The sequence below is a fragment of the Oncorhynchus kisutch genome, linkage group LG23, assembly GCF_002021735.2.
Source record: "Oncorhynchus kisutch isolate 150728-3 linkage group LG23, Okis_V2, whole genome shotgun sequence".
NCBI lineage: Eukaryota > Metazoa > Chordata > Actinopteri > Salmoniformes > Salmonidae > Oncorhynchus > Oncorhynchus kisutch.
Window position 1 is genome coordinate 8522165 of NC_034196.2, and position 26570 is coordinate 8548734.

At 45.5% G+C, this 26570-nt stretch overlaps 1 protein-coding gene across 12 annotated transcripts; it reads left to right on the forward strand.

The window, feature by feature from the left end:
* The first annotated feature begins 354 nt into the window (after positions 1-354).
* On the forward strand, positions 355-26544 carry LOC109868413 (protein transport protein Sec31A). Of its 12 annotated transcripts, none has more exons than XM_020457956.2 (30): positions 355-677; positions 1367-1446; positions 2578-2701; positions 3382-3580; positions 3859-3954; positions 4148-4288; positions 5717-5859; positions 6223-6322; positions 6449-6610; positions 6840-6992; positions 7229-7459; positions 7750-7824; positions 7927-7968; positions 8539-9009; positions 9109-9660; positions 10142-10220; positions 10337-10515; positions 10793-10919; positions 11367-11512; positions 11596-11769; positions 11887-12105; positions 15326-15427; positions 17228-17333; positions 18068-18367; positions 19120-19161; positions 20131-20189; positions 24268-24489; positions 24689-24808; positions 24986-25057; positions 25169-26544. In XM_020457956.2, exons 2-30 carry the CDS (start codon positions 1368-1370, stop codon positions 25346-25348), a joined length of 4695 nt encoding a protein of 1564 aa, XP_020313545.1. In that variant the 5' UTR covers positions 355-677; position 1367; the 3' UTR covers positions 25349-26544. The 12 variants fall into 12 exon arrangements, with proteins under 12 accessions (XP_020313545.1, XP_031659055.1, XP_031659058.1 ...); XM_031803188.1 differs by lacking the exon at positions 355-677 and adding an exon at positions 685-1068; XM_031803193.1 differs by lacking the exon at positions 355-677 and adding an exon at positions 685-1068 and having other exon boundaries at positions 8539-8604.
* Positions 26545-26570: the final 26 nt, after the last annotated feature.

A 26570-nucleotide genomic window follows, 5' to 3' on the forward strand; every position in this document is an offset into this window, starting at 1 on the left:
TCACGTAGCCCTGTCTTGGAAATATAACTTTGGAATGACATTTGAAGGTGAAGGTTACACAAACTCGATTGAAATGCATGTAGGGAAATGGATTCACCTGGTTGTTTTACTAGAATAGCTAAACCATGGTAGCATCAAGTTGTGGTCAGGACCTAAGCTTGCATGCCCAATACTGTGCAATGAGAGGAAATTAAGATTCCCTTACAACGATACTGGGGGATTTACTCACTTTATTCAGCAGTTGGACATTTTGCCTGATGCAACAAGATGGAATGGGTTTTCAAGTGTCAATGTATATCCTATAATGATGACACTTGCGGCAGAGCGTGCACTCCCTAATGAAGTATGCAGCCTATTTGTGTTCGCTACAAATGACATGTACAGTAGGGCTGCAATGAATTAAGTACATGTATGTACATAACGGCCTACGTTCAGCACAATGTTCAAAGCCGACGTTCACCGGAAGTGCCTGGAGGAGGAGGAGATTATTGTGCCACGTTGATGGAGCCGAAGACCAGTGCGGACGTGGAATTTCATTGAATGTGCATTCTGCAGCGGAGAGCTGTCGGTTTGTTAAGTCTTGCACAATAAGAAAAAGGACCTTGCACGAGTGATCAACGTTTTTTTTGACGCATATCGACTGTGTATGTGTTATAAGAGTGAACAGACCTGAGAAGGTAAGTACTTTTTGGGATTAGCTAGATGTGTGACCCTGTTGGACAGTATTTCGCTTAGGTCTTCTGGCCATGTTGCTGGTTTCTAACTCACTGATTGCGCTATAACTGTACTGGTTAGCTAGCTACTGAGTTCATTGTGTTAGGACAGAAACCATTTATTTGCAGCTGTCGGTTTTCTTTTCTTACGAATCAAGTGCTACTATCAGAACCATAGTCTCACTGAAAGGTACCTACGCATTTTTAGCATTAGCTGCGTGGCTTCTTATTTTAGCTAGCGTACCAGCGAAAAATCGAGGTTACTTTGCTGCACAAACAACTTGTCTGTGTCATCTAATTTGAATGGAAAGTTCCTTTTGTGTGACTTGGCTATCTATTCAGTTAAAATGGAACGGTAACTACACGAAATCCATTCAAAATGTCTGTTTCATTTGAATGCACCTTTGCCCTACCTACCCTATTTACAGCCATATAAGTCTATACCCAGTTCGGATACACCATATCCAGTTCCCTTATTCTGTATTTGTGCACGTTGATTAGGCGCTAGCCTACACATCTGCTTTTTTTTTTTTATTGTGGCTGTAGATGAAGAGGGGTAACCATTTTCAGGACCATTTCATTATCTATTGTGATCCGTTAATTCTGTGCGCTAGAAGCTTGATTAATTCTTGTTTGGGTTTTCTCCCCATCAGAATGAAGCTCAAAGAGATCAACCGCACGGCCATCCAGAGCTGGAGCCCAGCACAGCACCATCCTGTGTACCTGGCAGCAGGTATGTTTTGTACACTTTACTGAGAATCTCGGACATATTTGACGACCGGAAGTAGGTATTTTCTGCATATGCGTTCTTTTGAAGGCCAACCCGGCCGTTCGTGTGCGTGGCCAAAGAGCTCTATTTTCATGCCATCTGACCATAGCACTGCCTGGAGTTTGCTCAACGGCATTGGCACTTGGATTGGTATTTGGCCAAGCACTCCAGTGGTGTTTGACTTTTGAAAGAGCAATGCAGAAAATACCTCATCACAACTGTAAAATATGGTGATGGATCTTTGATGTTATGGGGCTATTTTGCTTCCACTGGTCCTGGTGCCCCTGTTAAGGTCAATGGCATCATGAACTTGACCAAGTACCAGAACATTATAGCCAAACACCTTGCGTGCCTCTGCCAGAAGGCTGGAACTTGGCCTCACGTGAATCTTCCAGCAAGACAATACCCTAAGCACACAACTAAATCAACATTTTTCAATGGCCATCTCAGTCTCCAGGCTTAAACTCGACTGAAAACCTGTGGTTTGAATTGAAGAGGCCAGTCCATAAGCACAGACAAAGGATATCAAAGATCTGGAAAGATTCCGTATTGAGGAATGGTCTAAGATCCCTCCCACTGTGTTCTCCAATCTCATTAAACATTTGATAAAAAAGGCTCAGTGTCGTTATCCTCGTAAGGGGAGGGTGCTGGAATATTGAAAACGGGATCCAATCATTTTTAACCCCCCCATTATTATGTTACACAATCTATTTCTCTGAGCAATTTTTTGGTATTAAATATAATTTCCCAGAATGTCTTTGCATACAATATAGCTCAGTATTTGTGTTATTTATTTTATACATTCTTTTTTGCTTATCATCAAGTGATCCCATAATTCAAGACCCCCAACTGTACATGTTGCACTGACAGGGGTGATGCATCAATTTCCCAGATGAAGTTTCAGAAAGAGTTGAGATGCAGTAGCAGCTATTCTCCTCTCTATGTTGGAGTCATAGTCTCGTCATGAGCCACACACGTTTTTGAATATCCTTGAAAACTGACTCGTTGAATATTTGTTGTCTGAACAGCTGTCCTGTTAGTGCGTCTACCTGGTCAGGTATTGCTGACCGCTCACACGTCTGTCTCTGTGTCCAGGTACGTCAGCCCAGCAGCTGGATGCCTCCTTCAGTACCTCCGCCTCTCTGGAGATCTTTGAGCTGGACCTGGCCGAGCCTTCTCTGGACATGAAGCTCCGTGGAGCATACTCCTCCTCTCACAGGTAGTGAAACCTTAGCACTAGCTGTAACCCAAACCCAGTTTTTATTTTTTATTTAACTAGGCAAGTCAGTTAAGGACAAATTCTTATTTACAATGACGGCCTAACCCGGACAACGCTGGGCCAATTGTGCGCCACCCCATGGGACTCCCAATCACGGCTGGTTGTGATACAGCCTGAAATCGAACCAGGGTCTGTAGTGACACCTCTAGCACTTAGATTTTTATTTGACCTTTTATTTAACTAGGTAAGTCAGTTAAGAACAAATTCTTATTTTCAATTTTTTATTTATTTTTTAATCTTGTCAGCTCGGGGATTCGTTCTTGCAACCTTTCGGTTACAAGTCCAACGCTCTAACCACTAGGCTACCTGCTGCCCCAAAAGATGCAGTGCCTTAGACCGCAGTGACACTCGGGAGCCCCCATTCTTTCAACAGGATTCTTAGTAAATTATATTTCTTCAGGTATCTCAGGTAGTATAGTAAACCCGGGTAGGGAATAGTAGTTGTGAAAACTGTAGTGGTTAAAGCTCAGGTTACTGGAACAAACAACAAGTATATTCAATCAACAACGATTGGTGAATGCTTCCGACAAGGGTACAACAAGCATCAGAGCAAGTCAACTCTTGGGTAGGTTTAGAAAACATACGTCAAAGCTCAGACTGCTCTTATCACACTCAATCAGATACCACAAGCTGGCGTGGGGTCCCCACGGCATGGATGCACAGGGTCTCCCGTCTGGAGTGCTCATCGCAGGGGGAGAGAACGGCGACGTCATCCTTTACGACCCGGCCAAGATCATTGCTGGACACGGTGACGTTGTCATCGCTCAGAGTAACAAACACAGCGGGCCAGTTAGAGCCCTTGATGTCAACTCCTTCCAGGTAGGTACACCGAACTAACTGTAACTATGCTCTCACTAACCGCTTTGGCATGATACTTTTCTGTGCATAATATGCACGTTGAGATATTGCTCAACTCACTTGAGAACGTCTTGCTTTTGTTTTATTGGAATACTAACGTTTTGGTCTACTGACCTTTGTTGGCTGTTCCGCCAACTCTGTCAAGTGTATCTCGTTGTGTTCGATACTGTACTTTACATTGTCCCCCCCCCATGTTAGCTAGTGATGATAAAGCATTACTTCCGTCTCCCCTTCCCCAGGACAACCTGGTGGCTTCAGGAGGTAATGAATCAGAGATCTACATCTGGGACCTAAACAACTTTGGCTCCCCGATGACACCAGGCCCTAAAACTCAGGTAAGACCCAATGGCACCAGAACGTGTCTCTGCGTGGTTAATTAAGGAAACCGTAAGTAGTCACATTTTACCTTTTTTTTGGAGTGCTTTCCTTAAAAATGTTCATATGTTATCTTGTCTACGAGGATCCGGCACCCAGGTAATTTGAGAGTAGAGGAACATTTGAGTGAGCAGGCTTTTTTGTTTATTTCAGCCTCTAGAGGACATCAGCTGTGTGGCGTGGAACAGGCAGGTCCAACACATCCTGGCCTCAGCCAGCCCCAGCGGCCGCGCCTCCATCTGGGACCTCCGCAAGAACGACCTAATCATCAAAGTCAGCGACCACAGCAACAGGGTACGTACCGGAAAGCACGTCTGCTGTTTAGGGCTCAGTCTGCCACATTGTACCAAGCAACAAGGTACCCAGAAAGACACGTTTGTCCGTGTCTGTCTGTGCTGTTAAAGCCTCAGTCTGTAATTTGTGACCATAACAGATGATATGCATGTCTGTCTGCTGTTAAAGGCTCAGTCTGCCACTTTCATCTCCAGTTTAAAAGTCCTCTCCCTGGCCTGCAGCTTTCTGTAAACTTTGGGGGTGGGAAGTATTCCTAGCGCCTTCAGTTAAAAGCTTGCCACTTATTTTGGGACAGACACAGGATTGGCAACCGAAATGGTCTGAGGCTTCTGACATTAGTACAAACCAGGGGTTGGAACCAAGATTATTTTCCAGAAGTGGTTTTTTTCTCGTTTCGTGCCACTGTTTCCGACCGGCAAAATAAAGTTATGATAAACTGGTTCCGATTGACATTGTTCCTTTTTTTAAAACCTCTGAAATATATACATTTATTTTTCCATATACCTCAACATTTAAATTACTTCACCAATCAGTGTGGATAGAGAAGCTTGCTGTGGAGCGGGTAAGCCATTTTTAATCTCTATAGGAAAGTCGTTAAGAGCTAATTGTATTTTGCCATAACCGCATGGTTTAATAATAATGAAAGACACACACACACACACTGTGCCAGTCAACGTGTAGGGCGTGAGATGCTAAATACATTTTGAGGAGAAAGGATGGAGGAAGCTTGCCTTGAAGCGCTGGGCATCTTATTGAATCAGGCCCAAAGAGCTACACCTACGGAGGAGCGGCTTCTATGGAGGAACTTTGAATATCTTTCAACCTCGGCGTTGGTTTAACGTTGGACCAGAGCAAACGTTAGTTAACTAGCTTGTGTGTGCAGAGCAGCACTGGAATTTAAAAACACGCCTTGCCTTTTTTGTAGTTAATAAATGCCGTGTGAAACGTGATAACTGTAGTATCCTTAACTAGCGTTGAAAAAGTAAATCCTTTCTTCTCTAATTAAACACCTCTCCCTAATTTCTGAATTACGCTTGCAATGTCGTCAGTAGGCTACAGTAACTTATGCTTCAGAGGGCAGGTGGCCTACACGTGCAGACACTGGCAAAGATTTTCAGCTGGCGGGCACTGGAATACATTTGAGTGACAGAGTGAGGGCTTTGCATAGGCACTTTGTTGTGATTTTTGTGCAACTGAAAAAAAAATGCCCAGAACGTTGCTTTTAAATTAACGGTTCTGTTCCGGAACAGTATAGATCACTTTCGGTTTGGGTTCTGTTCCTCAAATCATAAAATTGTTTTTGGTTCTGTTCCCTGAACTGATTTCAACCCTTGGTACAAACATAGTATTAACACCACGTGACAGATGGGCAGAAAGAGAACCACACATTCATTATAATAAGTAAATTAATAACTTGTGTGTGTTCAGATGCACTGCTCTGGGCTAGAATGGAACCCCGAGGTAGCTACTCAGCTGGTGCTGGCCTCGGAGGATGACAGGATGCCAGTGATCCAGATCTGGGACCTGCGATTTGCCACCTCCCCTCTCAAAGTCCTGGAGAACCACACACGGTAAATTATGACTTCAAATGAATCTGGTATCCAGTCTTGGAGAAAGTCATGTCAAAACCACTGACTGTCACGGTCCAAACTTTTGTATTGGATGGAATCATGTTCAGCCGTTGAGGCTGAACTCTGTGAGAAAACCACGTAGGAAAGTGGCTGCGGTATGAATCTGTTCTGGTTACTAGAGGTCTCTGGGAGATGGGGATGACTGCTATTTAAGGAGTGATCAGAACACGCTAATCTGGTGTGTCTGTTAACAAAGAAGGGCACACCCAAGACATGTCAGAACTAATTGCAAGTGTTCATTAGATTGAATGTGATCGGATTACATTATGCTAATTAAATCTGCGGGGGGGGGGTGTTCGTCAGGGGTGTCCTGGCCATCGCCTGGAGCCTGGCGGACCCTGAGCTGCTACTGAGCTGCGGGAAAGACAACCGAATCCTCTGCTGGAACCCCAACACCGCCGAGGTGAGTGTGTGTGGTCTCGCTATTCTTAGCATGGTCCCTAACTACAAACTACAGCACACTGCTAATAATTATCATTACGGAGACATGTAACCAGAAAGGCATTCCTGTCTGCTGTTTCATCTCCAGGTGCTGTATGAGCTGCCTACCAGTACCCAGTGGTGCTTTGACATCCAGTGGTGTCCCAGGAACCCGGCGGTGCTGTCGGCCGCAGCCTTCGACGGACACATCAGCATCTACTCCATCATGGGGGGCAGCAGCCAGGCTTTCAGCCAGACACAGGCAGACACGGTGGGTAAACAGTTTCACATATGAACACTGTTGAGGTTGGAAACTAGCCTCCATGTTGGTCATTTCGGGTTACATACGCGGTTCCAACGAATTCTGAGATTTGGAGTGGAAACTCGCTTCAATTTTAGCCCATAATTGGAGACACTTGATGTGAATGAATACATAACCTGTTTAAAAAAAGAGGAGAAAAAATATATATTTTACTTTCTGTGGCATGTCTATGTTCTAGATCAGCACATCATTTGGCAATATGGATCCATTTGGGATGGGTCAGACCCTGCCCCCCCTGCAGCTTTCCCAGGCCCCGCCCGCCTCCACCACAATCACCCCCCTCAAAAAGCCCCCCAAGTGGATCCGCAGGCCCGTGGGGGCCTCCTTCGCTGTGAGTCACTACCTTCTCTGCCTTCAATTCTTTGCTATCTTTGTCAAGTTGTAATCATGGATGTATGATGATACTGCCGAGTGACACACTGTACATCTCTCCTCCTGGCAACTCTTTGCTGCTGGTTCCTGTCTCTCTCACTAAAGACATTCTATCGATATGTTGAAATGGTGCTAATAAGTTCACTTCCTGCCCCCCCCCCCCCCCCCCCCCAACACAAAAAAAAAAAAATCCAGTTTGGTGGTAAGCTGGTGTCGTTGGAGAACATCAAGCCCAATCCCCAACAGCCTCAGCAGCCCACGGCTCATGTGGTTCACATTAGTCAGGTGATTACGGAAACGACCTTCCTGGAGCGCTCTGCCCAGCTGCAGGCCACACTGGCTGCTGGCAGCTTCGTTGACTTCTGCCAGGAGAAGATGGACTCGGCCCAGAACGAGTTTGAGAAGACCGTCTGGTCCTTCCTGAAGGTAAGGATGGGGGACTTGTGTTGTTAAAACGGAAGTTGTTTTTGTTGCATGTCTTTTACTAGGCAGGGTAGCCTAGTGGTTAGAGCGTTGGACTAGTAACCGGAAGGTTGCAAGTTCAAAACCCCCGAGCTGACAAGGTACAAATCTGTCGTTCTGCCCCTGAACAGGCAGTTAACTCACTGTTCCGAGGCCGTCATTGAAAATAAGAATTTGTTCATAACTGACTTGCCTGGTTAAATAAAGGTAAAAAAAATAAATAATTAACTACCAAAGTGAAATGTTTTTTTCAGGTGAACTTTGAGAATGATGCTCGTGGAAAATACCTGGAGCTTTTGGGATACAAGAAGGAGGAGCTAGCAGCAAAGGTGAGGTTTTGAAATGAACTGTCACTGAATGCCCTCAGGCCATGTCAGTCTGTTGTCTGTCAGCCTGGTTTAATTCCTCTGGGGTTGTTCCTTTGTTCACAGATTGCAGCAGCATTAGAGGGAGAACCTATTCAGCCCGAGGAGGTAAGGACTTTGTGTGTGTGTGTGGAAGAAACATGTATAATTCCTTAGTTGTGACAATTCGATGAACAACATGGAATACGGTTCAGTATGCGGTAAAGTTGATGGTAATGCAGAGCAAACATATCTGCTCATTCACTCTCTGTAGCTTTGGTCTCATTGCTCAAACAGGGAAGTGGTAGGGGCATTGGGAAAGTGTCCAACTTCACTAACTCTAGGTTTCACAATACAGTTTCTGTGAAGTAAGAAAAGGATGCGTTTCTTATTCATGCGCTGAACATCGTTGAATTGCTTTCCTGAATTTTGCCATAGATCATCATTGAATATGATTTGGAGAACTTCACCTCACATATTTCAATTCTACCTTTTTATATATCTATATTTTTTTATCTGCAAGACAATGCTATTTTCTCATCTGATTCTTAATGCTATTGTACTGCTTCATGTTTCCAACATGTCAGTGATTCTGTTAATAATTTATCTACAACTCTCAATTGAATGGCTCTGCTGAACTCTGTGAATCTGGCTCTCCTCTCCTACTCCTTTCCCCTCCTGCTGTATGAATGTATGCAGCCCGCCACTGCTCCTGCCCCCACCTCTGTGCCTGAACCTGAGGCTGATCCTGGACCAGAACCAGAGGTAGTTCCCTTTCCCGCTCCCCAGCTCAATACTGAGCCTGAGGTCCTTCCTCCCGTGCCTGAGGCTGCTACTGTTGAGCCCACCCCCGAACCGCCGCTTGAGCCCACCCTCCAGCCTGGACCCCAGCCAGAGCTTGCCCCCCCGCCCAGCGGTGACCTTTCAGCTTCTGATCCTATGCCTGTCCTCCAATCGGAGCCTGTTCTTACTCTTGACCTCAGCGCAGAACCCCAGCTTCTTGCCCCTGTTGCTCCCGTTGCTCTCCTGCCAGAGTCTGACCCTCCTCTGGCCCCCCCAGCTCTGGCCCCCCCAGCTGACCTGCAGCAAGCACCCACTGCCCCCTTTACCCTCCAGCCTCCAACAGAGTTCAACCAAGTGAACTCACTGCCTATATCTGAATTTGACCAGGTAGCTTTGCAGCATGTCTTAGAATTTGACCCGGTGCCCTTGCAGCCTGTATTTCAGTTCAACCAAGTCGACTTACAGCCTGTTTCTGCGTTCAACCAGGTGGACTTACAGGCTGTATCCGGCTTCGACCCGACATCAACATTGCCCAGTCTGCAGTCGGCAGTCCAGCTGGACCTGGCTCCTCCTGTCTCCACCTTGCAGCCTCTAGCAGACCCTGGACTCCCGCCTGAAGACGCATTTGACCTCATCGCTGCTGCAAACCTCCAGCCAGCAGCGGAAGTGGAACTCTCACCTGCTCCAGAACCAGAAGCGGAAGATCCATTTGACCTCATCGCTGCTACAAACCTCCAGCCAGCAGCAGAAGTGGAACTCACACCTGCTCCGGAACCAGAAACGGAAGATCCATTTGACCTCATCGCTGCTACAAACCTCCAGCCAGCAGCAGAAGTGGAACTCACACCTGCTCCGGAACCAGAAACGGAAGATCCATTTGACCTCATCGCTGCTACAAACCTCCAGCCAGCAGCAGAAGTGGAAGTGACAGGACGTCTGGAACCATTGGCAGCAGAAGTAGACCTGACAGAAGCCCTTGGAGCTAAGCCCATCGCCCAGGAAGAGATGCCAGTAAATGAAGAGATTCCTCTGGAGGAGGTACCTTCTTCTCATCCCGTCAGTCCATCCCAGAGAGAGAGTGGCCCATCGTACTGTTATTGCTTTGTCGTTATCGTTGTTCATCGCTAAAACTGTAAACCTATTACATTGGTGCTGCTATGTCATTATATTGCTCCGGTTATGTTGTGACATTGCTTTCACATAGTGTCTCATCTCTAACTATAAGTAACTCGCCCAATTACTTTTACCCCCCTATTTTCCTTCAACTTCAACTTTCTCTCTGGGGTAGACTCACACCTGTTCATTTAGTTTCCCTTTGCTGTTTTATGGTTATATGTAAAGCTCTGGGTAGATGGTATGGCGGTACGGATTAACACTTGTTTTGCGTCGTTATGCTTCCGAGTAAATCTCCCGTTGACATCAACAGATTTACGCAGTAGTTGGAATTGTACTGACACTCCAGGGACGGTACTGCTCTCGGTCAAATAACATTTGATCAACTCCCCCTCTGGTCTGTCAGGAGGCGGCTCCACCAGCAGAGGCCAGCCTGCCAGGGGAGGCTCCAGTCCCAGAAGGCATTAAACTCCGCGTCAGTCAAGGTAACGATCTGTTAATATCAATCTGAATCTCTTATTTGTAGGTTTTAGGTTGACTGCGTGCTGCTGTTTTTTGTCGAAGTTTTAAAAAGCAAACCGTTGTTGGTTTGTCCCGTCAGGCGTGGATGGCCTGATCACCCAGGCCCTACTGACGGGGGACTTCCAGGGCGCAGTGGAACTCTGTCTCCATGACAACCGCATGGCTGACAGCATCATCCTGGCCATTGCCGGAGGGGCGGAGCTTCTGGAGAAAACACAGAGGAAGTACTTCACCAAGACTCACAGCAAGATCACCAAGGTAACCCAGCACTGGTCACTGCAAGATCACCAAGGTGACGAGCACCGTGACCATGATGTCAGTCAGTGTCATGGTCATGTGATCAGGTAGTTGATCCGTGGTATTTGCTACTGTTCTGCTACTGATTTACTTTCAGTGTCTCCTGCAGCTGATTGGTGGGGTTGAGGAACTGGCAGAGGGACGTGAACAATATTGATTATGGCCATTATTGGGTCTCGCAGCTGATCAGAGGGAGGTCTACGGTATTGACGATTTAGATTTTTTTTTTGATTAACAGCTGATCAGTGCGGTGGTGATGAGGGACTGGCGTGACGTGCTGCAGACCTGTGAGCTGCAGAACTGGAAGGAAGCTCTGGCTGCAGTCATGACCTACGCTCAGCCCGAGGAGTTCTCCTCTCTGTGTGGTAGGAACAGACACTTTCTCTCTCTCTCCCTCTTTCACACACACTCCCTTAAAGCCAATTTATGCTTGCTCCTGCATCGCCGTGCGCCTCCCAGATTTTGTACATTTGTAACAATGCGAAGAGCTCTGTATAGCTTCGCGCTGTACTTGATTGGTTGGGGCGGGAGGTCCTGTATAAACACAAGCTCACTTCCTTCACAATTGCTCTCCTCAGCGACGCGCAAGAAGTATGAATGCCCTGACTTCTGCAGAGGCCGTATCACAGTAAATGCTGCATGATCAATGCAGACGACGGATTGACCATGCGGGGCCTTTTACGGTCTCTCTTAGCCTTTCACACTCTCCCTCACTGGCCTTCCCTTTCAAAGTTTCTTTCCATTTCTGTCGCGTTTGCTGCCGTGTGAACCAGTTGTGAATTTTGAACCCAACTGTGCTGCTGTCTCTGTAGACCTGCTGGGCTGCAGACTGGAGACTGTGGAGGACTGCACGCTGCAGGCTCAGGCTTGTCTGTGTTACATCTGCGCTGGCAACGTGGAGAAACTGGTGACCTGCTGGACCAGAGCACAGGACAGGCACTGCCCTCTCTCTCTGCAGGTACGCGGGTGTGTGTGTGGAGTGTGTACGTCTGGTTTGTGTGTGTGTGGATCTAACTCTATGTAATGTTTGTATTGCGGCAGGATCTGGTCGAGAAGGTGGTGGTTCTCCGCAAGGCGGTAGAGCAGAACCAGGAGTCTGATCCCTCTGCTGTGGGGCTTCTACTGGGGGAGATGATGAGTCAGTATGCCAGCCTGCTGGCCTCCCAGGGCAGCCTCACCAACGCCATTGCATACCTGCCCCAGAACACAGAGCAGGTGAATGATACGCACGATACATTTGCCCCACAATCTGCCTCGGGTTACTCGTTCAGAACCGGAACGTGATGTCCATTCTACTGCTTCTAATTCGGCGGTATTTTTTTCCACCTCCAGGTTGCGGTGCAGCAGCTGCGTGACCGTCTCAGCAGAGCTCTGGGTCAACAGGCTCCTGCTGCAGCCCCAGTAGCCCAACACCCATCCCCTCAGCCCACAGCTGCCCAGCCCAGGCAGCTCTTCACCCATGCCCAGCCTTCTATGGTGTCCCAGCAGCACGCTCCAGCCCCTGTGCCTGCCGCTGCCGCTGCCACCGCACCGCAACAGTATTACCAGCCGGTAAGTGACAGTCACTCACACAGCCTCCTCATTAGCCCATAAGTGGTTGATGATCCTCTCTTGATTCTGATGCTGTCTGGGTGCCCTTTTGGTCTTGTTCCCACATGTTGTGTGGCCGACGGCCGCTGACTCTGATGGTGTTGAGTAGAGGTCGACCGATTTATGATTTTAACGCCGATACCGATTATTGAAGGGCCAAAAAAAAGGCCGATACCGATTAATCGGTCAAATTTATATATATTCTTTCAAATATTTATTTGTAATAATGACAATTACAACAATACTGAATGAACACTTATTTTAACTTAATATAATAAATCCATAAAATCAATTTAACCTCAAATAATGGTTTAAATAATGCTAAAACAAAGTGTTGGAGAATAAAGTAAAAGTGCTCAGAACATGAGAACATAGGAAAGCTGTTGGTTCCTTTTAACATGAAACTTTGACTATTGGATGTTCTTATAGGCACTTTAGTATTGCCAGTGTAACAGTATAGCTTCCGTCCCTCTCCACGCCCCTACCGCCTTGGTTTCTCAAATGATTGCCTCGCCTGGTTCACCAACTACTTCTCTGATAGAGTTCAGTGTGTCAAATCGGAGGGTCTGCTGTCCGGACCTCTGGCAGTCTCTATGGGGGTGCCACAGGGTTCAATTCTTGGACCGACTCTCTTCTCTGTATACATCAATGAGGTCGCTCTTGCTGCTGGTGAGTCCCTGATCCACCTCTACGCAGACGACACCATTCTGTATACTTCCGGCCCTTCTTTGGACACTGTGTTAACAACCCTCCAGGCAAGCTTCAATGCCATACAACTCTCCTTCCGTGGCCTCCAATTGCTCTTAAATACAAGTAAAACTAAATGCATGCTCTTCAACCGATCGCTACCTGCACCTACCCGCCTGTCCAACATCACTACTCTGGACGGCTCTGACTTAGAATACGTGGACAACTACAAATACTTAGGTGTCTGGTTAGACTGTAAACTCTCCTTCCAGACCCATATCAAACATCTCCAATCCAAAGTTAAATCTAGAATTGGCTTCCTATTTCGCAACAAAGCATCCTTCACTCATGCTGCCAAACATACCCTTGTAAAACTGACCATCCTACCAATCCTCGACTTTGGCGATGTCATTTACAAAATAGCCTCCAATACCCTACTCAACAAATTGGATGCAGTCTATCACAGTGCAATCCGTTTTATCACCAAAGCCCCATATACTACCCACCATTGCGACCTGTACGCTCTCGTTGGCTGGCCCTCGCTTCATACTCGTCGCCAAACCCACTGGCTCCATGTCATCTACAAGACCCTGCTAGGTAAAGTCCCCCCTTATCTCAGCTCGCTGGCCACCATAGCATCTCCCACCTGTAGCACACGCTCCAGCAGGTATATCTCTCTAGTCACCCCCAAAACCAATTCTTTCTTTGGCCGCCTCTCCTTCCAGTTCTCTGCTGCCAATGACTGGAACGAACTACAAAAATCTCTGAAACTGGAAACACTTATCTCCCTCACTAGCTTTAAGCACCAACTGTCAGAGCAGCTCACAGATTACTGCACCTGTACATAGCCCACCTATAATTTAGCCCAAACAACTACCTCTTTCCCAACTGTATTTAATTTTTATTTATTTATTTATTTTGCTCCTTTGCACCCCATTATTTTTTTATTTCTACTTTGCACATTCTTCCATTGCAAAACTACCATTCCAGTATTTTACTTGCTATATTGTATTTACTTTGCCATCATGGCCTTTTTTGCCTTTACCTCCCTTCTCACCTCATTTGCTCACATTGTATATAGACTTGTTTATACTGCATTATTGACTGTATGTTTGTTTTTACTCCATGTGTAACTCTGTGTCGTTTTATCTGTCGAACTGCTTTGCTTTATCTTGGCCAGGTCGCAATTGTAAATGAGAACTTGTTCTCAACTTGCCTACCTGGTTAAATAAAGGTAAAAAAAAAAAAAAAACATCGCTCCACAAAAGCCACGGCCCTTGCAGAGCAAGGGGAACAACTACTTCAAGGTCTCAGAGCGAGGGACATAACCGATTGAAACGCTATTAGCGCGCACCCCGCTAACTAGCTAGCCATTTCTCATTGGTTACACCAGCCTAATCTCGGGAGTTGATATGCTTGAAGCCATAAACCGCTCAATGCTTGAAGCACAGCGAAGAGCTGCTGGCAAACGCAGGAAGGTGCTGTTTGAATGAATCCTTACGAGCCTGCTGCTGCCTACCACCGCTCAGTCAGTCTGCTCTGTCAAATCTCAAATCATATTCTTTAAGAGGCTCCTCTGTCCTCCACTCGTTACCTGTATTAATGGCAGGTAATTACTGTCTTTGTTAGGAAGAAATAGTCTTCACACAGTTCGCAACGAGCCAGGTGGCCCAAACTGCTGCATTTGCTGCTTGCACTGAACGCAAGAGAAGTGACACAATTTCCATAGTTATAAGAAAGTAATGTTAGCAGGCAATATTAACTAAATATGCAGGTTAAAAAATATATACTTGTATTGATTTTAAAGAAAGGCTTTGATGTTTGTGGTTTGGTACACATTGGTGCAACGACAGCGCTTTTTTCGCGAACACGCTTGTTAAATCACCCATTTGGCGAAGTAGGCTATGATTCAATGATAAATTAACAGGCACCGCATCGATTATATGCAATGCAGGACAAGCTAGATAAACTAGTAATATCATCAACCATGTGTAGTTAACTAGTGATTATGTTAAGATTGATTGTTTTTTATAAGAACTTTAATGCTAGCTAGAAACTTAACTTGGCTCCTTGCTGCACTCGTGTAACAGGTGGTCAGCCTGCCACGCAGGCTCCTCGTGGAGTGCAATGTAAGGCAGGTGGTAACCAGAAGGTTGCAAGATCGAATCCCTGAGCTGACACTGTAAAAATCTGTCGTTCTGCCCCTGAACAAGGCAGTTAACCCACCTTTCCTAGGCCGTCATTGAAAATAAGAATGTGTTCTTAACTGACTTGCCTAGTTAAATAAAGGTAAAACCTTTAAAAAAAACATTTATCGGCCACAATCTGTGTCCAAAAATGCCGATTAGCGATTATGAAAATTAATCGGCCATTCCGATTAATCGGTCGACCTCTAGTGTTGAGCTGGGGTTGTTTTTGTCGGGGCTCCTCCATTGTGTGTTCATCATTGGTGTGTGTGTACCATGCGGACTGTGTGTATGTGTGTGTTCTCCAGGTGAGGTCTGCCTCTACAGTTACCTCCTGGAGTAACCAAACTCCCACAGCTCTCCCCAGTGTCCCTCCTCCTCATCTAGGCCCTGCCACCACAGAGCCCCAGGTACACACACACACACACACACACACACACACACACACGTGTACCACACCAGCAACTGTGCTTCAGCTTTTTGGGCTTATGTTCAATATTCCTCAATCTTGACTAACTCTGAAATCTAATTGTAGCAGCTAAATAAACACACAGACCACTACCTAACAATGTTGTGAACTATTTCCCCTGCTTTCTTTGCCAGTCACTACCTGCTGTAGTTAGTACCAGTGGCTCTCTTTCCTAACTCTTCCCTGGATGTTTTTATACGTCTTTTATCGCTTTGATCTTTCCTCTGACTGTCGTCCCATTTTGATTGACAATGAATTGATTTAATTACATTGATTCAAATGAGATTTAAACCAATTAATTGATTTTCCAATGGTCTCGTTACTAAGGTTTTTTTGGGGGGGGGGGGGGGGGACATGCTGTGGTTCTACTATGGGTCAATACGTTGCTACTCTCTTCTGTTGCAAGCGCTGCTCTTGCTACGTCTACGACGTAGACCTGGCATGTATACCAAGCACAAGGTCACAGCCATGTACCCCCTGACCTCTCACCTCAGGGCCACTGATCCCCCCCCCCATAACTGCATGACCCTAGTCTCTCTCTACCTGACCCCCACACACAGCTCCAACCCCCGTTGTCGTACTCCAGACAGTGCGGCGTCTTTCTGCGCCGCTCCTTGCAACACGCGTCGCATCATGACTCCCGTCTGTTGGAAGACAAATCTCCACCCTGTTCCCATGGTCCCCACACCAGCTGGCCCCTTACTGCGGATGCTGTAGTAATGCATGACACCCTGTTCATACCCCAACCCACCCTGGATCCATGTGTGGTTTGTCATGCACGTCAGTGTGGAGCACCTGATCCAACCGTGTTTCTTAACTCTGGTCCTGGAGACCCAAAGGGCTTTGTGTTTTGCCCTAGCAGCTAATTCAAATGATCAGCCCATCGTCAAGCTTTAATTATTTTTAAATTAGGTGTGTATTGCCAAAACAATGGAGTGCATCCCTTTTGTGTCCCCAGGACAAGGCACTGCTCTAAAAATGTATCTTTCTCCAGTCTGTGTCCCGTTTCTCTTGTTTCTGATTCACTCACTGCTCTTGCACAAAATAGTTTAACACATCTATCTAGTTGTCTTGAATATAACTGCCCAGTGTTTCCCGATTTTTCTATGAAATATTACTTACAATATGAGTGAAATATTTTTTCCCCGACTAATTATGTTAAAATGCAGCTTTTCTTTGTTTGGAAGGTGTGGGCATATATCGGTCACCCAAAAAATATTTGTGCTAGTAGACTGCTGATTGGCCAGATAATTCTGCTCTAGACCAATGATTGGCCAGTTCATCCCCCTTGGGGAGATGACATGTTCTATGAGGAAATGGCAAGCATTTCTGGAACGTTCTGAGGTGGGGTTTTTAAGTGTTTGTGCCTTTTTTTTTTTCTCCAATTTATGCTTTGGCCACACAAGTATAAATACAAGAACAGTATTTGGATATGAGTTAAAGTTCATATTCTGTTTAAAAGTGAGATTATTACTGGGCAGTTAATTTTAAGATCTGTGAAGGGGAGTGAACAAGACCTGATGAGGGAGATTCTCTCTGGAATGAAACCCAGCCCTAGTTGTGGTTATGATCCTGGCTGCTTCCCAAATGGAAGCTTATTCCTTATATAATGCACTTTATAGGCGAGGGAATAAGGCTCTGTTAAAGAGTAGTGCAATATATAGGGATTAGGCTGCCATTTGGAAGGCAGCCCTTGAGTCTGTGATGTCATCTTTTGTGTCTGTCCTGTCGATCATTGCAGGTTCAGCCGACACCCCCCATGTATGGGATGCCTCCCTCTGGGTCAGCTGCTCCCCCAGCCTCCTCGTCTGCTGCATACCCCCCCATGTACTCACATCAGTACCAGCGTAAGTGTCTCGAACATCACTACCACTTTCTGGTTATAGGTACTCTCTTCTTCGTGTAGGAGGGAAATGGCAGCCTGAACACCTAGAAGTGTGTGTGTCTGCCGCCACCAACCGGTTTGGAGGATACACTGCGTAGCGCCAAGAGCTAATCGTGGCTTCGCACATACAGATGGGAAAGGGGGATACCTAGTCAGTTGTACCACTGAAATGTGTCTTCCGCATTTAACCCAACCCCTCTGAATCAGGTACAGGTGCTAGCCTTGGGTATTCTACATACAGATAGTCTGACTTCGATGCCCCGTTTTTCTCAATTTAAACCAAGCATTTTCTGGCGGAGAATGTTTGCCCAGTGTGTTCTCTTTCGAAAGTTCTTTGCTAATTAGCTCGGCCTTGAGCCTTCTATGGCCATGTTTTCTAATTGAGAATGAGAATGTTTGGCTGTTAACTCTCTCGCTCTCTGCATGATGTCCTGTTCTGAATAACAAATCTTTCATGCCTGATAGTCTATCTATAAACGTCTACATACTTTTGAATGAAGTTCTAACAAAGTTGAAGCATTTTTCTGTAATGTTACCAGATTGTAATTATTAAGAGGAAATGCTTCCGTTTCACATTTCCTGAACTGCTAAGAAATAGAATGCATGTTACTACTGCTAAAGGACCCCAGAGAGCACTGTTCCAGTTAGTCTTTAACGTAACTAATGCATGTTGTTCTCTTTCCTGTGAACCCCCAGCCTACCCTCCGGCCAGCCAGTACAACCTTGGCACTGGTGGCCCAGCTATCTATTCACCTCTCCAGTACTCTGCTCCTCCTCCTCCCTCCTTCTCTTCCTCCTCACCCCAAGCCCCAGCCCCAGGCTTCATGCCCCAATACACCCAACAGCCCCTCTACCCACCTCCTTCCATGGGCCAGCCTGTGTCCTCCGCTCCTCCTTTCTCTCCTCCTCCGCTGTCATCTGGAGCGTCTTTCCAACATGGCGGACCGGGTTCGCCTGCCTCGTACATGCCGCCGCTCCCACCAACCGGATCCTCAGGTACACAGCCTGATCCGGCCTCTGGGAGAACAGGTGTGACTGGATCTGTTCGAAGGATCCACACTACAATACCCCTCAGAAAGAAGCAGTGTATTGGACCTGTATTCTAAAGTGGTATGCTAGTGTGGGTGTTGGAACATAGCCATAGTTCTGTTTGAATGGCCGGGCCAAATGTGGACAGGGAATGTCAAGTGTCGGGTCAGAGACCAGCATAGGAAGCTAATGGCAGATATTAAACTAATCTGAATGGAGTAAGTGACCGAAAGCAGCTGTTTAGACGGTGTCCAACTGTAAGGGCATAGCGGAGCCAGGAGTGTGTGTGTGTGTGTGTGTGTGTGTGTGTGTGCTAGCTATCTGCTTAGTGAGCACAGTGCAGCCGAGCACAGACGGCCTTCAGATTTGTCAACGGCTGCTGCTGTTCCGTGCCTATTTCTCGCACCTCTCTCTCTCTCGCTCTCTCTCTCTCCCCCCCCTGGGTGGGGAAAGCGGAGGTAACAATTCTCAACTGAGACACTTATTAACAGGGTCACGTCCGAATTGTGTGAGGGGTGTTAATGTTGTTAGCATTAGCGCATTGTTAAATGAAATGGGACTTTATTAGTTGTAAACATTTACAGGTACAGTAACACTCGCTAACGACACATTTAGAGTATGCTATTAGTTCCCTAGCTATCAACTCCATTAGCATCTCTCACCTCTGCTCTGTTGGCTCGGTGAACTGTTCTAGAGTGTTTTTTTTTCTTCGTCCACAGAGGGATATAATCCAGACACTACCTGTTTCATGGAAGGTGAAGGTGAATTGAAAGACCGCTCTGCTACCTTATGCAATTACTGCCTGTAAATAACCGGCCTGACCAGATTATACCAATCAATTTAATCAAAAGCGCTCGCCAATATCCCAGATGATCAACAATGTGATGCGTTGCCGCTTCTGTTGCGCTGCCAATTCTGTTTTCTGGTGAATGTTCAATCAAGGAATCTGTAGCAATTTTTTTTTAACCAGCTAATTTTTAATGGCCGCTATCACATAATTAACTTTTTCATAGACCTGAAGTACCAAGGACATACTCGTCATCGTTGCTGTTGATAGAAAGGTAAACATGGATATGAGTGTCAGTTGGTTGACCCAGATGTGTGGTGCTCTGGGCAGGAGCGTAAAGCGAGAATGATTGGGTTGGTAAGTTAGTCAGATTGGTCTGATTCGGAGCTTTGCTTGGCTTTCTAGGGCAGGCAATATCCTGATGAAAATGACAGGCAGGGGGGGGGATCATGGTGATTATATTTAGGGGTCAGCCCAGGCTACGCTGCACTCAAATACCAATACATTTAGCCTGAAAGAGCTGTTTTTGGTAATTTGCTTAAATGGCAAGAAATGTATCCAACTGTGGCAGGTAGCCTAGCGGTTAAGAGCGTTGGGCCAGGAACCGAAAGGTTGCTGGTTCGAATCACCAGGCCGACTAGGTGAAAAATATATTGATGTGCCCTAATTGCCCCTGTAAGTACCTCTGGATAAGATGGTCTGCTAAATGACAAAATAAAACATTCTTTGCCCATTGTCTTGCTGATGCAGTATGAAATATGTAGTGTTGTGCTGTGAGTAGCCTAGGTGCCAGTCGAACTGTGGTTGTTTCTTGCCCAACTAGCGTTAGCAAGGCTAGCTAACAATGTAGCACGTGTGAGTGCAGGGACCGTGGCACCCAGACTGTAGTGAAGAGACAGGTGTGTGTGTGTGTGTGAATGGGTTTCTCTCTGCTTGTCAACAGGCCCACAGAATGGCTGGAACGACCCGCCTACCCTGAGCAGAGTGCCAAAGAAGAAGAAGGTGAGACCTATCACACAATCAATTACACTTATACATTGTCATGCTGTGGTCACTGAACCTTGCTCTATAGCTCTCCACATGATTAAAAAAAAAAAAATTGTCCATTTAAATAACATCAAATTGATCAGAAATAGTGTAGACATTGTTAATGTTGTAAATGACTATTGTAGCTGGAAATGTCTGATTTAAAAAATATAATAATACACTGCTCAAAAATAAAGGGAACACTAAAATAACACATCCTAGATCTGAATGAATGAAATATTTTTATTAAATACTTTTTTCATTACATAGTTGAATGTGCTGACAACAAAATCACACATATTATCAATGGAAATCATATTTATCAACCCATGGAGGTCTGGATTTGGAGTGACACTAAAAATTAAAGTGGAAAACCACACTACAGGCTGATCCAACTTTAATGTAATGTCCTTAAAACAAGTCAAAATGAGGCTCAGTAGTGTGTGTGGCCTCCACGTGCCTGTATGACCTCCCTACAACGCCTGGGCATGCTCCTGATGAGGTGGCGGATGGTCTCCTGAGGGATCTCCTCCCAGACCTGAACTAAAGCATCCGCCAACTCCTGGACAGTCTGGTGCAACGTGGCGTTGGTGGATGGAGCGAGACATGATGTCCCAGATGTGCTCAATTGGATTCAGGTCTGGTGACATGCAGGCCAGTCCATCACATCAATGCCTTCCTCTTGCAGGAACTGCTGACACACTCCAGCCACATGAGGTCTAGCATTGTCTTGCATTAGGAGGAACCCAGGGCCAACTGCACCAGCATGGTCTCACAAGGGGTCTGAGGATCTCATCTCGGTACCTAATGGGTCAGGCTACCTCTGGCGAGCACATGGAGGGTTGTGCGGCCCCCCCAAAGAAATGCCACCCCACACCATGACTGACCCACCACCAAACCGGTCATGCTGGAGGATGTTGCAGGCAGCAGAACGTTCTCCACGGCGTCTCTAGACTGTCACGTCTGTCACATGTGCTCAGTGTGAACCTGCTTTCATCTGGGAAGAGCACAGGGCGCCAGTGGAGAATTTGCCAATCTTGCCGTTCTCTGGCAAATGCCAAACGTCCTGCACGGTGTTGGGCTGTAAGCACAACCCCCACCTGTGGACGTCGGGCCCTCATACCACCCTCATGGAGTCTGTTTCTGACCGTTTGAGCAGACACATGCACATTTGTGGCTTGCCAGCATTCAAAAGTGACCAAAACATCAGCCAGGAAGCATAGGAACTGAGAAGTGGTCTGTTGTCACCACCTGCAGAACCACTCTTTTATTGGGGGTGTCTTTGCTAATTGCCTATAATTTCCACCTGTTGTCTATTCCATTTGCGCAACAGCATGTGAAATTTATTGTCAATCAGTGTTGCTTCCTAAGTGGACAGTTTGATTTCACAGAAGTGTGATTGACTTGGAGTTACATTGTGTTGTTTAAGTGTTTATTTTTTTTGAGCAGTGTATATTATAATAATAATTTTAATGGAATATCTACATAGGCGTACAGACGCCAATTATCAGCAACCATCAATCCAGTGTTCCAATGGCATGTTGTGTTAACTAATCCAAGTTTATCATTTTAAAAGGCTAATTGATCATTAGAAAACCCTTTTGCAATTATATTTGCACAGCTGAAAACTGTTCTGATTTAAAGAAGCAATAAAACTGGCCTTCTCTAGACTTGAGTATCTGGGGCATCAGCATTTGTGGGTTCGATTACAGGCTCAAAATGGCCAGAAACAAAGAACGTTCTTCCGAAAATCGTCAGTCTATTCTTGTTCTGAGAAATTAAGGCTATTCCATGGGAGAAATTGCCAAGAAACTGAAGATCCCGGAGTCGCCTCCTCACTGTTGACGTTGAGACTGGTGTTTTGCGGGTACTATTTAATGAAGCTGCCAGTTGAGGACTTGTGAGGTGTCTGTTTCTCAAACTAGACACTCTAATGTACTTGTCCTCTTGCTCAGTTGTGCACCGGGGTCTACCACCTCTTTCTATTCTGGTTAGTGCCAGTTTGCGCTGTTCTGTGAAGGGAGTAGTACACACCACCACAGAAAGCACTTAGCTAGGCTGCATTTTGGAGCTGCCTTACTCAAGAAAACAAAGAGACTGTTTGTATGCATCTTTATTAATTCAATGATATACATTTTTATTTACATAGTTTGCAAACTGATGTGACACGTATTAATGACAAAATAACATGAAAAAGTACTTTTTTGCCCCAATGTATATAAAACTATTTAGTCAGCCACCAATTGTGCAAGTTCTTCCACTTAAAAAGATGAGGCCTGTAATTTTCATCATAGGTACACTTCAACTATGACAGACAAAATGAGAGAAAAAAAATCCTGAAATCAAATTGTAGGATTTTTAATGAATTTATTTGCAAATTATGGTGGAAAATAAGTATTTGGTCAATAACAAAAGTTTATCTCAATACTTTGTCATTGCCAACAAAGGGTATATAACAGAGGTCAAATGTTTTCTGTAAGTCTTCACAAGGTTTTCACACACTGTTGCTGGTATTTTGGCGCAGATCTCCTCTAGAGCAGTGACGTTTTGGGGCTGTTGCTGGGCAACACGGACTTTCAACTCCCTCCAAAGATTTTCTATGGGGTTGAGATCTGGAGACTGGCTAGGCCACTCCAGGACCTTGAAATGCTTCTTACGAAGCCACTCCTTCGTTGCCCAGGCGGTGTGTTTGGCATCATTGTCATGCTGAAAGACCCAGCCACGTTTCATCTTTGCCCTTGCTGATGGAAGGAGGTTTTCACTCAAAATCTCACGATACATGGCCCCATTCATTCTTTCCTTTACACGGATCAGTCGTCCTGGTCCCTTTGCAGAAAAACTGCCCCAAAGCATGATGTTTCCACCCCATGCTTCACAGTAGGTATGGTGTTCTTTGGATGCAACTCAGCATTCTTTGTCCTCCAAACACGATGAGTTGAGTTTTTACCAAAAAGTTATATTTTGGTTTCATCTGACCATATGGCATTCTCCCAATCTTCTTCTGGATCATCCAAATGCTCTCTAGCAAACTTCAGACGGGCCTGGACATGTACTGGCTTAAGCAGGGGGACACGTCTGGCACTGCGGGATTTGAGTCCCTGGCGGCGTAGTGTGTTACTGATGGTAGGCTTTGTTACTTTGGTCCCAGCTCTCTGCAGGTCATTCACTAGGTCCCCCCGTGTGGTTCTGGGATTTTTGCTCACCGTTCTTGTGATCATTTTGACCCCACGGGATGAGATCTTGCGTGGAGCCCCAGATCGAGGGAGATTATCAGTGGTCTTGTATGTATTCCATTTCCTAATAATTGCTCCCACAGTTGATTTCTTCCAACCAAGCTGCTTGCCTATTGCAGATTCAGTATTCCCAGCCTGGTGCAGGCCTACAATTTTGTTTCTGGTGTCCTTTGACAGCTCTTTGGTCTTGGCCATAGTGGAGTTTGGAGTGTGACTGTTTGAGGTTGTGGACAGGTGTCTTTTATACTGATAACAAGTTCAAACAGGTGCCATTAATACAGGTATCGAGTGGAGGACAGAGGAGCCTCTTAAAGAATAAGTTACAGGTCTGTGAGAGCTAGAAATCTTGCTTGTTTGTAGGTGACTAAATATTTATTTTCCACCATAATTTGCAAATAAATTAATAAAAAATCCTACAATGTGATTTTCTGGATTTTTTTCCCCTTATTTTGTCTGTCATAGTTGAAGTGTACCTATGATGAAAGTTACAGGCCTCATCTTTTTAAGTGTGAGAACTTGCACAATTGGTAGCTGACTAAATACTTTTTTGCCCCACTGTATATATTTTTATTACAGCCTTTAATCAAACCCACAAAAAAATTAAATGTGGGGCTCAAACAGGTGGGGCTCTGCCTTATCTTGGCAAAGGAGAAATTCCTCTCTAACACGGATGTAAACAAATGTGTGCACACAACATGAGAAGCATTTTGTGCGTATGGAACATTTCTGCTATCTTTTGATTTCAGCTCATGAAACAGGACCAAAACTTTACATGTTTATATTTTAGTTCAGTGTACTTTACACACTTTCCACTGTTGCAGGTTCCAGAGAACTACACGCCTCCTTCCCCCATCATGGCCCCCATCTTTTCTCCCCTCGGTGCTGGGGACCCCCAGCAGCCCCCCTACATGCCTCCACACCAGGCCCCCTACCAGGGCATGCAGCAGCAGATGGCCCCCCCACCCATGAACCCTGGCATGCTCAAGACGCGTGGAGGAAGTGTGGAGGGAGCGCCCGGAGCCCCGACTGGAGATACCATACAGGTGCTGGTCTAGTCCTACATACATTTGGTGTATTCCTCATTGAAATTATGAGAAACATATTGCTAGTGGATTACATTACTGGTAGTGCAATATGGCCTCAAAGCTCTTAACGTGGTACAATTTGCAATTTAGAAAGCTCCACAACAATTCCTAAGAGTTAGTCTAAAACCCATGTGCTGTGTTTCTGGTAACCTTCCAGCCGCTGCAGTCCATCCCTGCTGAGAAGATAACCATGAAGCCCATCCCCGATGAGCACCTGGTCCTGAAAAACACCTTTGAGGGCCTCATCCACAAGTGCTTGGCTGCTGCCACCGATCCTGTGAGTGCGGCGTGTCTATCGAGTCAGATTATCTCTGGAGTTCATAAATCGTCACGTACCACTACTTTTCCTTAAGTTATATCATTAGTGTAAAATTGTTCGCACTTCCTCTTCAAACACTCCCTCAGCTTAGAGCTGTTGATATGCGTGTCTCATCATATTTCTCTCTCCCCACAGCAAACCAAGAGGAAGCTGGATGACGCCAACAAACGCCTTGAGGCCCTCTACGACAAGCTACGAGAGCAGACCGTGAGTTGGAACAATTCAAAAATTCCGTGTTAATGTTGCGCTTACACCGCACATCCCTCTCGATTTCTCTTTCTCACACTTTCTCTCTCGTCTCTCTCTGTTTCCTTCTAGCTCTCCCCAGCCATCATAGGGGGCCTGCACAACATGGTGCAGTGCATCGAGTCTCGATCCTACGTGGAGAGCCTCAACATCCACACACATATAGTGAGCAGCAGCAACTTCAGCGAGACGTCTGCCTTCATGCCTGTGCTCAAGGTGGTGCTGACACAAGCCAACAAACTGGGGGTCTGAGCAGGAGAGACCCTCCCCCACTCCTCAGTCTGAGGTGAGATGGAGAAGGATTGGTCAGAGATGTCATAAGAGGCCAGGAAGTAGACGTAGGGAGCCAGGTGTTTTAATCAGTGGGAATTCCATGTGGCTCCCAGTGCAGATATTATACTTCCTGTAGAATCATGAGATTTTATGACATAACTGTCCGATCAACTTCATCAGACCCCTCCCCCTTCTCTTTTACAACTCAAACACAAGCCATGCCACCAGTATCACTACAGTATACACATGCGGGACATAGGACCAAGATGTATTGATATTGCCAGTCTTATCGTTGTCACTGGGATAATATGTTAAAAAGCCAAACAACCCAGTTTTGAGGATCATATTTTGTTTTCTTGTTCATTTTTAGTGTAATCATGATTTTCAGACAGAGCAGAGTGCAATGGGGGTTACTCCCCTTTTAACCAGAGACTGTACTTTAAAACACAGGAGGAATCCATGCTAAGATAATATGCCAGGGATCATCATCAGACTGTTTTAATTGGGTATTATTGTCAGGTTTAATAACGAGGGAACTAGCTTTTTATAATGGTCCGTCATGCCATGAATTTCACGCGACAGCGTCCATTTTCTTTCCCTCAGTTCTTGTCTTCAGTATGATTTAGGCTTTTGATTAAACAGTCTATTTGTCTCTTCATCCTGGTAAGATCAGAAACACTTATGTTGCAAATGGGAAAATTTTTAAAATTGACAACATGCAATATTTTCAATAAATAGTATTTATTTAAAACCTGCTGCTTCATTGTTTTAATATCAGTTGCTTTCAGATGTTACTAATTAATGTTTGTCATAAACAGCTTGGATGTCATGTTTTAATAGACTAATTGTCTTTCCGTTTACAAATACTGGCCAATTAGTTGGTACTGGACATTTAACTAATCTGATACTGGATGCAGTGTCTGAATGCAATGCGAGTGTGTTGGAACGGAGAATGAAACGTATGTGTCTTGACTGTCTAGCTCCATCTTCAGTCTTGACCTTGGAGTTTTTAGTATCTTGAATTTGTAATGTTATGTATTTACAAAATAGAGCCCCTATTAGCTTTTATAACAATCTCTGCCTGCCCTCCCTCATATGTACTAGGCCTAATATGTATGTACATTAGATTTAACTATGTAACTTGTAAAAATAATAATAAATGCTTTCACAAATCATGTGTAGTCTATTTTTCCTCAGCTCT

What these genes read in the sequence shown, in the direction of transcription:
- LOC109868413 (XM_031803188.1), top strand. An exon ending in GCATACTCCTCCTCTCACAG is followed by an intron (nt 2,702 to 3,381) that starts GTAGTGAAACCT and finishes ACACTCAATCAG; the next exon opens with ATACCACAAGCTGGCGTGGG. An exon ending in TGGCTGCTGCCACCGATCCT is followed by an intron (nt 24,809 to 24,985) that starts GTGAGTGCGGCG and finishes CTCTCCCCACAG; the next exon opens with CAAACCAAGAGGAAGCTGGA.